At 45.2% G+C, this 14,110-nt stretch overlaps 1 protein-coding gene across 2 annotated transcripts in view; it reads left to right on the forward strand.

Moving 5' to 3' along the window:
• The first annotated feature begins 9,605 nt into the window (after positions 1-9,605).
• DPF3 (double PHD fingers 3) overlaps positions 9,606-14,110 on the forward strand; it is a 286,531-nt gene continuing 282,026 nt past the window's right edge. For both annotated transcript variants that reach the window (XR_005216293.1, XM_037832373.1), the window contains exon 1: positions 9,606-9,666. Coding sequence is in view for 1 of the 2 variants with exons in the window: in XM_037832373.1 (XP_037688301.1) it covers positions 9,635-9,666 (32 nt within the window). In the remaining variant the exon portion in view is untranslated. The remainder of the gene's footprint in view (positions 9,667-14,110) is intronic.

Consider the following 14,110-nt stretch of genomic DNA (forward strand, 5'->3'; position numbering starts at 1 on the left):
GAGGAGGCAGTCAAATGTGCACTAAACATTGGTTCCCATTACAGCTTTTTCTCTTAAAATCCAGGCTTTTGAAATATCCTTGTTAACTGTGAAAAACTTTTGCTAGTGACTGCATATCTTGGATATTCCATTTAATTGCGTCTTTTCATCTACCACATCCACACCTAATTCCATGATATCCCAAAGGACTGGCTGCTATTTAAACTCAAAGAGCTTACCCACAGGCCACTCTGGTTCTCATTTTGCTTTCTAGTTTGGTCCAATGCACTTTATTCTTGAACACAGGCAAGTATTGCCTCCCACGTTGGCCAGGATTATCTGGCTTCAGCTGATTTGGTGCACCACATTCTGCTAAACCTCTGGCTTCCCCTACCTCCACCATTCCTTATCTCCTTTCTTTCCCTTCTTTGTACCTCTTAGCATCAAGCAGTACTCAATCTTTGATCCTCTTATCTGAGGAGAAGGAAAAAGTATTTCTCAAGTGCTTACAATGACTTAGTCAGTCTTCTTTGTGCTACTGAGGCTATCACACGTAATCCTCATGACAATGGTTAAAGCTGGTATCACGATCCCCATTTTAGAGATGAAGAAACTGAGGTTCAGAGTTAAGTCACCTGCCAGAAGTTATGTACCTGGCAAGTATTGGAGCCAGGATTTAGTTCTAAAGTCATCTGATTTTGATTTCTTCTGTACAAGCCAACTTAGACTTTCATACTGTTTAATATTGTCAATATTTCCAGTCATATTCCTAGTTTTACCACGAGAGTTTATTCAAAATTCATATTTCATGATAAAAGTTAGCCAAAGACACTATGACAATGAAAATGGGCCTCACTGACGAAACCACAACCCCACCTCTTATTATATCTCAGTTTGAGATAATACAGGTTCTAGGTTCAGCCCTGACCCCAGGATGGCTAATAAGCAAGATTTAAATATTTAAATGTGCCCTTCTGGAAAGACTTCCTAGAAACAAACCTGAGGGTCTTCAGAGTCACTGTTAATGAGTTCATTTGTTTGGTCATAGTTGTAGCTTCAATATTCCAAGCTCTTCAGGGCAAGGGATTTCTTGCTGTGTTATTTGATGTGGAGGAAGAGGCCAACAAGAATATCGAATCACCAAGTTCAAAACTGGTGTGTTTTCAACTTTTTTCTGCCTTCCAGGTGTCCCCTCTGATGGTTAACATTTTCCTTCAGGTCTAATGCAGTTCTTAAGGGGAAGATAATCACAGACATGCCTGACTAGAAGTGGGCTGCTGGCGTTTATTATGAGCAGAGATTTGTTTTAATAGGGTGGGATATATCTCAGATTTAGTTATTTCTGCTTTTATTTATTCTTTCAGTGACCAGTTATTAAAGGTGTCATACCTACTTTCAGATGTCTTATGGATTAGGGAAATATAAAATTAGATTAATCAAAATGCAACTATTTTAATGGAGCTATGGATAAAGTCTGTGGAAGCTGAAAGTTGCAAGTGACCAACTTGAGATTCATTTAATCTGTACTAGGTTTAAGTTCCAGCTGCTAAATGGGGAAGATTAAAATATTTAAAAACAGTTTCATAAAAAGCCTTCCTAGAAACATGATGACTTTCAGAGTTGCTATAAGTAAGCCCACTTGGATCTGGAAAATAGCCCTGGTTTTCAGAATTGTCAATGAATTCCAACTATCACAGTATAGCAACTCTATGAATTTTTGTCACTTGTACAGGAATAAAGTAAGTTGTGTCATCCTTTGATTGGTGAGAACAGAGAACATCTGGGGACCCAGATATCAAAATAAATTTCATTTCCTGACTAGGGCTTTAATAGTCCCATTTCATTGGATTTTTGCTTTTCCTCTTTAACACAACCTATTACTTCCACTTTGTCTCTTTTTCCTGCAGTCCCACCTCACCGATTTCCTCTGCTCCATCCCTCTGTTATATTCTTTGGGTTTCTAGACTCTCCGGCCCTGTACCTCTCATCCCAGAATTCAATCCTGCATTGGAGAAGTTGTCCTTAGGCTGGCTGACCCATTGGCTTAGTGGCATGTAAAATGCGCTGAGTCTTCTGTGGACTTAAGAACATTTTCTCCTCTTTTTTTCCTCTTGTGTATAATAAACATGGAGTTGAGGTCCTTTTGCAGCTATGAAGGCCAAGGTCATTGTCTGTAGCTGTCAGAGAACAGAAAACACCTGCTGTAATTCGGCAGGCCTCTGCCCACTCTTTGCCAGAGTGTGGGACATTTTAGGTCCTGTGGCTTCTATCCACTTCTTCTGTTGTGGGCACCTATTTTTATATGGTGGCGTAAATATCTACAGAACCACCAGACTGAATATGTACTCCTATGCTTGGCTTTTAGACGACTCCTGGAGGATTCCTGCCTATTGCCAGAGTAGAAGCCTGAGATCGTGTCAATGGTGTGAGTGAGAGAAACAGGTGCCTTGGAGTGTCACCACATTTAAAGCAATATTCCACAGAAAGCCCTCTTCGGGGGCACTTGGGGCAGCCACTTTTGCAGATGATAAAAAGCTAGGAAATAGCCAAGGGGGATGAATATTTATTTCTGCACATGTGTGTACAGTCTTAAGGAAATTTGCTTCATGGATGTCTTGGTCAAACATGGTTCTACTCAATCCCCTTGGTGGTAATGGTGGAAGGTTTTGTCCCCCACACCTCCGTTTCTCCATTCTGTCTCTCTATGCAGGAGGACCTTGCCGGTTGCTTCGATTCAGTTCGCAGGAGCTGCCAGGATTTCGGATATGATGTAAGTGTGGATGGACCAAGGGAGGGCTTGGAAAATGCAGGCTTGGCAGGCGGAGGAGGTTATAAGAGAAGGGGGTTAGTTATCTTAAGAAAACAGCCACCACAAGAGCCCTGCAACCAGTGACTCTGTCAGGAGGAAAAACTGGGGCCTGCTTGTGATCGGCTGGCATTTGCGAGGGAAAAAAGGGGCTGGGGCCAGTCCTTGGAGTAGACTGTGATTACTCAGTGTGGTTTGAATGGAGAAAGCTCCTATATGAAAATATCCCACCCGCTGCCTTTCCTGGTGCCTGAGATTCTAATTAAGCCACCGCTTGTGTGTGTGTGTGTGTGTGTGTGTGTGTGTGTGTGTGTGTGTGTGTCTTGATCCCGTCCTTGTGAAGGTGTTGGAGTGTCCTAGAATCCCCTCCTAAGATGCAACTAGCCAGAGGGAAATTCCTTTAAGCTGATTCAGGTCAAGTCAGGAGTGAAAATGGGTGGGAATTAGTAGGTAGGAGGGCATTTGGAAGAGGCCTTCTGCTGAGGGCAGAATCCACAGCCAGAGGAGATGGGCTCTGAAGAATCTTAGCCTAGGTCACTGTTCCCCCAGGGGAAGAGATTTATAACAGCCTTGGGGTGGGAGGGAGATGGGGGATTAAGGTCTTCAAGAAGGCAAGCCCCTCCCCCACCACAGAAAGGCCTGGTGTTTTACCAGCCTCCAGCCTTCAGGCGTTGGTCTTAACTTCAAGTTTCTCCAGTCAAGTGGAGCTGACTCATCCACTCATCGGGGCCACAGACCTGGCATCATCTGGGGCCCTCCGGTCTCCCTCAAGCCCACAGCAAGTCCAGGGCATACTACCTCCTTAGAATTCACTGTCTCTGCCCCTGACCCCTGGTGCCTCGGCCTTGACCACCACAGTGTCCTAGTGGGTTCCCAGCCCTCCAGCCTCCCTCCACTCCACGGCCACACCGCTGCCAAAATTAGCTTTCCAAAAAGGCCCATCTCTTCATTTTCACAGATAGCTTAAAATCTTGTTGCCTTATTGCTTTCCAGATAAAACTCATTTCTTAGTATTGGCACCCCGTTCTGGCCTCTCCAGCTTTTTTTTCTGTCTCAACCCACCCCTCTCTACCAAAGGGATCCCCTGAAATCCTGCTGCCCTCTCTCACTTCCCTGGAGCCTTCGTGTGCACAACCACCTCTGCGGGGAAGTCCTTTCCTTGTATTCAGCTCAGCGGTCACCTCTTCTGAAAAGATCCCACGGTCAGGTTAGGTGCCCTTGTCCAGCCCACAGTGCCACGTGCCCATGGCTCTGAAATGTAATTGCTTCCCCTTCCCCCACTTTTTGAATTTGAGCCCTTAAAGGTGGGACCATCTTAGGTCTCTCTGTAGCCCAAGGCCCAGGAGAGAAGGTGTCATGGTGGCACAGAGTAGAGAGTCTCCAAATACTTACTGTATGCATTAGCTGTTGCTACGATTTGACTGGTTTCTAAAATCTACCCAAGTAAGACCCAAATTAAATCTGACCTTCTCTGTGAAGCCTTTCCCTCCCCCAGTGCTAGAAGTACTTGCTCTCTCCACTGAGATTCTTTGACACATATACCCTAGTATCCTCCCTAGTGTATCCTTTATACTAGTTTATGAAAATCTTGGTATCTTGAAACCTTGAGAACACAAAGGGAGGAACCTTTGATGGTGTTCATAGAGTCACTCAATAAACACCCAAGGATGCAGCCACTGCCGTTGTGGGCATCCTGCCAGGAAAAGGAGACTGGCTGGCCAGGAGGCTCTTCCCTTTTAAGTCACATCAAGTAATTGCTCTGCTCACTTGTAGGGATGGGTCTGCTATCTTTATTCTCTCTCCAGTTGCAGGGAGAGGGCTTTTTGAGGGTTGTTTCCACTTCTGGTTTGTTTTTATTTTGCCACCTGTGCCTAGCACAATATCTCCCTCACAGAAATTCCCCCATGGATGAGTGAATGAATGAACTAAGGTAAAGGGAAGTAGCAAGCACTGATTTCCTATTTATAACTCTACTCAGAAATATGTGATTTCGAGGCCTGGCCCTAGGAGCATCCCCTAGACCCAGAGCTTGATGTATCTTTGAGACTTTGGGAAGGGAATAAGAACCCCTCCCCACCACATCCCCAAGAAGAGAGAAAAACGGGCTGTGTTTTTCTTTTTTTAACTTAAAAAAAATTATTGTAATAAACATGAAAGTTGCCATTTTAACCGTTTTTAAGTATACAATTCAGTGGCATTAATTACATTTACATTGTGTTACCATCACTACCATCCATTACCAATTTTTTTCATCATCCCAAAGAGAAACTCATTACCTGTTAAGCAATAACTCCGCATTCCCCTCTACTCCAAACCCCTGGTAACCTCTGACCTACTTTCTTTCTCTATGAATTTGCTATTCTGGATATTTCATATAAATGGAACTATACAATATTTGTCCTTTTGTGTCTGGCTTCTTTCACTCAGCCTAATGTGTTCAAGGTTAATTTTGTTGTAGTATGTATCAGTGCTTCTTTCCTTTTTTTATGGATAAATAATATTCATATATAGATGTAAAATATGCTACAATTTCTTTATCCATTCATCAAATGATGAACCCCTGGGTTGTTTCCACTTTTGGGCAATTGTGAACAATACTGTCTTGAACACTGGTGTACATGTATCTGAGACCTTGCTCTCCATTCTTTTAGGTATATACTTAGGAGTGGGATTGCTGGATCATATGGTAATTCTATGTTTAACTTTTCCAGGAACCACAGGCTGTGGTTTTAGTGCCCCCTCTTCTTCAAAAGAATTCTTCTCCAGCTCATGGCCTAGAATGTACCAAAGCTGATTCTGGCTCTCAGAGAACCAGCCCAGACTGACAGCTGCCCTGGCCATTGCTGGTGTTCTGTGGATGTATGGAGGGACTGAGGGTGAGCTTGTTCTTGTTCTAACACCCACAGGTCCTGGGATTCCTCCAGTGACCAGGGTCCACTGGGGACTGCATTTAGATGGCTTTTGTGGTATACTTCCTCTTTCAAATGAACTCTTTGGTAGTTTGTAAAGTCTGTGTCTCCTTTCTTTTCTTCCCTCTCTTATATGGATGTGCCCTTAAAAACTCAGGTAGGAAGGTTGGCACCTGCTATTGAAGTGCCATTCTTCCCTATTTCTGGATGGACATCTCCTCATTGCTGAACCAGCCTTCAAACTTTTTAGGAATGAACAGGGATAGGGGGCCTCTCATGGTTTGGGTGCTTGGGTCTTTGTTGCACCCTAAATGTTCCTTTGACTGGATGGCATTGAACATGTCCTTGAGCTGGACTAGGGAGTCTGCTAACTGATGAGGTTGAATTTGAAAAGGCTACGTGGGATGAGTGAACATGACTGAAAAAAGGCCCTACTCTTCTTTTCCTGGTAACACACGCTGTCTTGAGCAGCACTGTCAATAGAAATACAATGTGAGCCACATGTGCAATTTTAAATGTTTTTGTAGTTGAATTAAAAGAAGTAAAAAGAAACAGGTGAAATTAGCTTTAATAATGTATTTTATTTACCCAATATATCCAAAATATCATTTTCACACATATTCAATATAAAAAATTATTTATGAGAGATGTGACATTCCTTTTTTTATACAAAGTCTACAAAATCCAGTGTGCATTTTATACTAAGAGCCCATCTCAATTTGCACTAGCCACATTTCAAGTGCTCAATTGCCACAAATGGCCTGCGGCTCCCATATTGGACAAATGCAGTTCTAGACTCTCCAGTGGGATGGGCAAGAGGTTATTCTGGACCCACTCTGCCCTGCAAATTAAGCTGCCTAGCCAACTACATAAAGATGAAAGAGATGGGGTGGGGTGGAGTGTATTCAAGTAAATGAATATCTATAGAGCTTTAGAAATGTGATTTTAAAAGTGTCTTGATAGTCTAATCAGTAAAAGGGCATTTTTTAGTTTTAAGTAGTTTTATGACCCCTGATTGAAAAATTCCTATTTATTATTTTTTATCCTTAAAGTATTCATTTCTCCATTTTTCTTAGAGCAATGAGTTAAAAAAAGCTAAACTTGATGGACAATTTCACTTTTTGTTGTGTCCTTTTATTCAGATACCCTACATTCCTTATACCATAAGGAAAGTATTAAATATCTATATAAAAATAATGGTCAACATTTATTAAGAGCTTGCTACGTACCAGACACTTGATGTATATTATCTCATTCAATTCTGGCAAGAGCTGTATGAACTAGATTCTATCATTATTGCCACTTTCAGATGAGGATTCTGAGAGTTGCCAGGTAAACTGGCTCAAGATAATGCATCTGGTAAGTGGAAGAAGACTAAGGCAGGCAGATTTCAGAGCCCACACTCCTAACCACGCACAGCATCACCTCACAAAACTAAGATAAAATCAAACATTTTCTAAAATTCCATTCCAGGTTCCTATCACCTTTAAACATGTCCATTCTAAGCCCTCTTGTTTTTAAGCATTCTGGTGAAAAACGTGTCTTTTTGTGGGGTGGGATTGGTACATTTTCGGACCTATTTTGAAAATTTAGCCTCACAGTGGGTCATACCATTTGCAAATTGGCAAATGGGACTTGCCTTACTGTAGAAAAATCATAATCTGTGATAAAGAAAACAAAATTAAAAAGAATAATACCTGTTATATGTCTGAGAATTGACAAGAGGCAAATTTACAATGATTCTGTTTATTTAAAAGTTGTTCCTGCATTGACAGAATTAACATACTTTTCACTGGGTAAAAAAAGCAAGATTATCCTTTAAAAAAATCATACTGTTTTTATTTCAGTATTTTTTCAGTTCACAGATTATAAGATGTAACTTAGATGTTTAAGTTCTAGATGAAAAATTTCTCAAAGTGAAGGCAAAGTGAAAGTTTGAAAATCATGGTCTGCCACCTTCAAGTGTGCACCAGATATTAGGAATTATGCCAGTTTTGCATCTGGGCCTTAACACAATAAACTATATGCACATGCTTTGAGCATATATTTTTTCTTTAATATGTAATATAAATTTGCTTTCCCTCTCTTCTCCCATTAAATTGTAAGCCTTGTTCAGGGCAGACTCTATATTTTCCTACTTCCTTTATAAAACTGCATAAATTAAAATATGTTGTTGTCTTCCAATCCAAATTTTTGGAAGTTATGACTGATACTTCAAACTCATCTAAGCAGCCCGAACTTCTTCATCAGAACATAGTATTTGCTTTTTAATGATGTCAGGGCCCATCCCAGGCAAAGTATAAGCTTTGGAACAAAGCCCTTTATTAATAAGCCTCAATTAATAAGGGAGTTTTCAAACTTCAATTTTAGAAAAAGGGACAACTTTTTCAAACTACAGTCTCTGCCAAGGTGTTGTCAAAGAAGTCACAAAGGCATCTATAGAACTTGGCTCTGCTATTAACTAGTCAGAAAGAGAGGGGTTAAAAATTTCAAGTCTACTATGAACATACTGATTCAGCCGTGTTCTGTTTATCTGTAACTATAATGGTGTATGGAGTTGAACTCTGAAGTTTGGGAACTTTTTTTTCCCTTTTTAAAAATCCATTGCCTGTAGAGGAGCTAGAGAAAGGAAGTGACAGGGCACAGCTCTGAGAGGGCAAATTGGCATCTTCTTTCTCCCCTTCTCTCCCCTCCCCCACTATCTTAGCTATTTGACCTGATTAAACAGCTTTGGGATGGTAGCCAGACTTCTGTATGCTAACGAGGCCCCTGCCTGCCCTATTCAAGGCTTAGTACGATTTCATCCACCCGGAGCTTCCTCTTTGCCCAGTGGATGCCTGATATCGCAGAAGTCGCCCAGTTTTGTCAGGGGTTCGCCAGTGAGGGAATTCACACTAACTTGAAGCAGACGGTCTCTCTGAACGCCTCGGGTCACGCTGGATTATTCATTAGCAAATTCTTTTCAGCTTCTATCTAAGTAGTGAAAGGTGACGCCAGCATCGCGGTGCCTCTCCCCGAAAGGCAACACCCATTCCAGGTTCTGTAACTTCGGTCTTCAAATCACTCGCTTTCCTAGGAACAGAAGGCGTTTCTACAAGTTTTCCTAAACCTCCCTATCCCCTAAGCCTAAAGGTCAGAGAGCTTAGCTCTCTAGTCGGCCGGAATCCGCGGTCATTTCAGAAGTTTCGGGGTGTGGGGTGGACAGAATGGGTGGTAGTGGGGAGCCGTGCAGTGTGACCACCTTGCATTACGTAACGAAAGCCCTGGCTGCTGTAGGGAGCAAGTCTGACATTGAGACATTCCAGGGGGAGGGGAGTTGCTGTCCTAGAGTCGCCAGGAACAGCGGCAGCAATTACAAGAAACCGAGAGAGGAAGGTGGCCGAAATAAAGAAAACACTTCGGGAATCAGATTATTAAAAAGCCGTAGGACCCAGCATTAGGAAACGGCCACGTTTACTAATTTGTTTGACAAAACAGCGGACTTCCAACTTCTGCACATGAACAAGAGGACTTGCTCTTTGGGAGATTTAAAATTGTAGTAGCAAAGCCGAAAGATAATGAATGGGGTTCCTTGGTTTGTTGGCAATATTTAAATATTTCTGTTCAGGAGTGCAAACTCTGCTCTTATTTAGAGAAGTGGGCTCTCAAACCAAACTAAAATGCTCATCCCGTGCGTCTCCACTCCTCAAGCCGAAAGGGAGCTGCTCGCGCGGTACTGCCCCTTTAAGACCTGCTCGCTCTTGGGCTCTACAAAAGGGAGTGACCTCTGGGCTTTGACAGCTCCCCTAATAACTACCACCGCGCAGGCCCCGCCCACTTGGCGACCAGCCACGCCGATTGGCCGACGGGCCGGTATCCCGTGCTCTGATTGGCCCGCCGCTTCCCCTGAGCGAACCTTTAGAACTCTGAGACAGACAATATTCTGTTACATTGTAGCAAAATGGCGACTGTCATTCACAACCCCCTGAAAGCGTAAGTAAGACTAAAAAATGTACATATTCCGCGTGGTTTCAATATGAAAAAAAGGCGCCTTCTTCGTGCTGAGCGCTGCCAAAGCACTGCGCTTGCAGGCGCCTCCAGCCGCCGCGGGGCTTCTCTCTTTTCTTTCAGCTCCTACTTCTTCATCTTTTTCTTTTTCCCCAACGCGCAGAAATGTCAGGAGATGCAATTAACAAGAAGAAAATTGTTACATTTGTGTTTTGCTTAATTGGTGGAGCGAGAGAGCGAGGGGTTATCGGCTGGCGAGCCCGGAGCCCGAGCGCTCTATAACTAGGGGGACTGTGGGCAGCTCGGGGACAGCACGGTCCCCGGAGCCCCTGGCCTCGCGGGGCTGCGAGCGCCGCGCGGGGAGCAGTCGAGCGGGGGGCGAGTGCCGGGCAGGAGCCGCCTGGGTGTATTTGGCCAAGCCCCGCGCCTCCGGAGCCCGCGGCCCCCGCCCCGCGGCTGGGTCCGCCCGGACCAGCGGACCGCTGCGGCTCCGGAGTTTGCAGGGCGCTCTCCGCCTTCCGATCGCTCGCGGGGAGTTTGTGCAAACCTTCCGGAGTTAGAAGGACCGCGGGGGGAGCGGCGGGTCCCGGGAGCCCTGGGGCCCAGGTGGCTGCCCGGGGCTTTCCTGCCGGGGCAGCCCTCAGAGCATGACGGCGCTCGGGGCAGTAGCCGTGTTGTATGTATGTGTGTGTGTGTTTGTGGGCGAACTGGAAGTAGTAAATTAATGACTCGGGTTAACTTGGGGTTTATTTGGAGGCAGTAAAGCTGCAGGTCTTCTGAATGGTGTTCTTGCCTCCTCTGGGTGAAATGCCGAGGCGCGCGAAGAGGCTGCTTGGGGCTCCCGGCCGGAGCGGGCAGCGTCTGCTCTGAGCCAGAGCAAGGGGCAGGTGCCTCTGGCCGCCGCCGGGAGACTTTGAGCGGACGCCCAGATCCGGGACGGAGGGGGTGGGGTGGGGTGGGGGCGGGCTGGGCAAGGACACGCGGGGGCCAGTCCCCGGGTTCGACAGCCAATTCCTGCCTGCCTGCCTTTCTCCTTCTTTTCATCCTGGCTTCCTTCCTTCCTTCCAGTCGGTGGAACTGTTAAGCCGCCAAGTCCGCTCGCGATGGCGGAGCCCGGGGTGGCCGCGGAAAACTAGCATCGCTCTAAAGGCTGTGCTGTAGGGGTAGGGGGTGGGAAGTGGGGGCTCCCTCCAGATTCGCGGCGCGACGGGGACTCGGGATCCGTGCCCATTCGACCAGGATTTCCCCGCTGGGATGGAAGCCTCGGGCCAGGGGAGGAGGTCCGGGTGGAGGGGAGTTTCGTGTCCCTTGCGCCTGGCAGATGCCGATCCTGGTTCTTTAAACCGCGCACATCCGCGTCGGCCCCCGGGGCTCCTCCGGGAGTTGGAAACCAGGTTCGTACCCTGAGGCAGTAGCCCGGCTCTTAACGCGAAGGGACGCACAGGGGAGAATCGGACGTATTTGCACAGGTTAACTCCCACCAGTAATAAGGGAAAAAGGATAGGAATGTCCCAGGTCTCGGAGTTTTAAATATGTGTAATTAAATCTGCGGGGTGAGGGGGGCATTGGAAGGTGAGGCTGATCCGAAAGGAGCTCCCGCCTTCAGCTCTCTCCGGGAAGCTCGGAGACACACTACACTTGAACGTCACAGCGTTTCACCCAAGAAAGAAAATGTTTTATGGCAGAATAAATGGGCGTAACTTCGCCGCATCCTCGCTTCCCGTCGCTCGTGCTGCTACACCGCTGATGCTGTGAGTTTCCATCGAATCCACAGCGGATTTGCTGTTTCACCAATTTCATCCGAAATCACATAGCCGGGCTTATACCACCTGGTAAACTCAAGTTAGAGAAATCTATTTCACATGTGCGCCGGGTGTGTTTCCTCTAGAGAAAGCGGTACCCTCGTTACCCCGGAGCCAGTTTACGCGCGGGCGCAACGCCTCCCCACTCCAGGGTTTCCCTGCTGGCTCCAGTTTTTTTTTTTTTTTTTTTTTTTAAACCACAGGAGGGTGCGTGTTTGCTTTGGGTAGGGTGTCTATGTAGGGGTGGAGTTAGGGGTAGGGGAAGGGACAGAGAGGCGGGAAAAGGATAGCTAAATCCCGACTCCTTAGTGGAATTAGTTCTGAATTATGCTTGCACTTTGTATAATTAGAAACAGTTGCAGTGTGATGTATTTGCAATTTTGCGTCGCCTTCCTCCCGCATCCCCCTCCCCACTAACTTACGACACCCTGCCTCCTTTTTCTAGGTGGGAGTTGCGTGGTCACTTATAATTAGCCGCACCTTTTTACATCCCAACCCTTTCCTTGGGGGTAAGGGGATGTAAACAATACCGCCCGCCAGCCGAGCCCCCTGCGCCCCGGACTGTTTTTTAAACTCCTCACGTTGGTGCACACACGGTGTTACGGAGAGACCAACATCATCTGCCTTTATTTTTAAAAACAACTTGTTTAACAAAACATCTTACCTATTTCATTTGTTTTTTTAAAGTTGCTGAGCAGGAAACAATACACACGTGAATAAATTATGCATGGGATAAATTAGAACAAAGCGCGCAGACACATCCAGGGAAGGGGATGGATGGCGGTGCTGGGAGGAGGGGAAGCGGGCAGAACCGTTTGGAGAGCTATGTTTTTATCCTCCTGCGTCCCTCCTGACAATGAAACGGAGCTGAGCGACATTAGCATTTTCTCTGTGTGCGTTCGGAGTCTCCCCCTCCCCAAAAGAAAAAAGCCAACATCACCGACGCCCCCTACAGAAATTGGTGACACAAAGGTTTCCTCTGGTACTAGGGAATAGGGTGGTCTTTGGTAACTGTGCTGGGAAGAAACAAGCTCAGGTCTCATGCAACCTCTCTGTAGGAGTTACCCTGAGCATGGGCCATTTGTCACTATACTGGCTTTTTCCATGGGGGACATTCAATAATTCAATAGCCGGGTTGCTGGATGGCACAATTTCAGTCTCATTGCTTTGGGGTCTTCCTTAGGGTCCCAAGCTCCTGAAGCCACAGCTCCTCGTGGCTTTCTTCCTGGCAGTCTTTGATCTCCCCTCAACCCGCTTCTTATTGCCCCTTGTTGTACCCTTCTTCACCCCCTTCCTCTCTGAAGCTGACAGCCTGGCTTCTCTCTCTGTTGTTGCCTTTAACATCTTATTACTGCCCAACAGGGTGTTAGATGCAGAAACAGGAGCCGCTAGGACTGATCAGATCACAAAGGGGAAGGACACGGCAGGTGGCCCCACAGCCAAGCAGTCACATCTGGACAAATAGAATTTAAAAGCATTTATGGGCATGTATGATGTGTAAATGTGTGTTACACGTTATTTAATTTAGCAGCTACATCGTCTGAACCTAGATGTGTGACAGTCCCCCTCATTTCTTACGTATGCAGGCAAGATGAAGGCCATGTAGTGAAGTGATTACATGTGGGAATCATAAATAAGGATTTGATAAAGGACCATGTGCATTGCATTCTGGCTGATTTCTGCACACCTAGGAACCTTAATGCTTTCAATCCAAGTTCTAATCCTACTTTAATATTCTAGTTCAGGTAAATCACCCTCCCCCAAATCTGCTATCAGGACTTTAAACAACTTAGTCTTTTATTAAGTTATCAAAACGTTGGTTTGTATGTACTTAACTGGGAATGTCTGCCACCTTCTGCCAGACTTGATTATGCACATATATATCTATTATTATAACTGCCTGCTTAGAAAAGAATAACTGTTATTATTATTTAATTATTCTATAAAACAACAGGGCTTTACCTCAAGTAACTATTTAAAAAGCATGAGGCCAGTAAACTATTTTGTCATGCTTGTAACTGTGAACAAACATATACATAATTATATAGAAACTTTCTTTCCTAAGGATTTACCTTCACTTGCAGGTATGTGTTCATATCCCTATTCTGTTATTTAGCAAACAACTCTGAGAGAAGTAAATATACTTGCTAAGCCAAGGTCAAACAGGGCTTGTCCTTGTGTGTAGATGGACCTCAACTCTTCATCTCTTTACACATTCTCTGCTGGTTGCAGTTTATTCTCATCTAAAGTGGTTTTGTGCATTGAAAGTTGCTTGTCACCACTTAGAAACCAGATGTCACTCTTGCTGTGGCGCTCAGTTTAGATATCAGGGAGGAAGGGGTAGGGGGACACATTCCAAGTCTAATCTCTACTTAGCTTTATCTGTTGGGGTGGGGGCATGTGGGTAGGTACTAAGTGGGGAACATTGAGGTTGGGACTTTGTGAACTTGCAGCCTTTTATGGCTATTACTTTCGGCTGCTTATCAAAAAGAACATTTTAAGTCAACAGATGCTTGAGAACCACCTTCTCCATCTGTTTCTGGTTGCCACTGGAAAAAAAACCCTAAATTCTCCAAACTTCATTAGCACACATTATTTTTCAGTGGGAAGAATGTCTGGTTTTGATG

The sequence above is a fragment of the Choloepus didactylus genome, chromosome 4, assembly GCF_015220235.1.
Source record: "Choloepus didactylus isolate mChoDid1 chromosome 4, mChoDid1.pri, whole genome shotgun sequence".
In the NCBI taxonomy this organism is placed as follows: domain Eukaryota; kingdom Metazoa; phylum Chordata; class Mammalia; order Pilosa; family Megalonychidae; genus Choloepus; species Choloepus didactylus.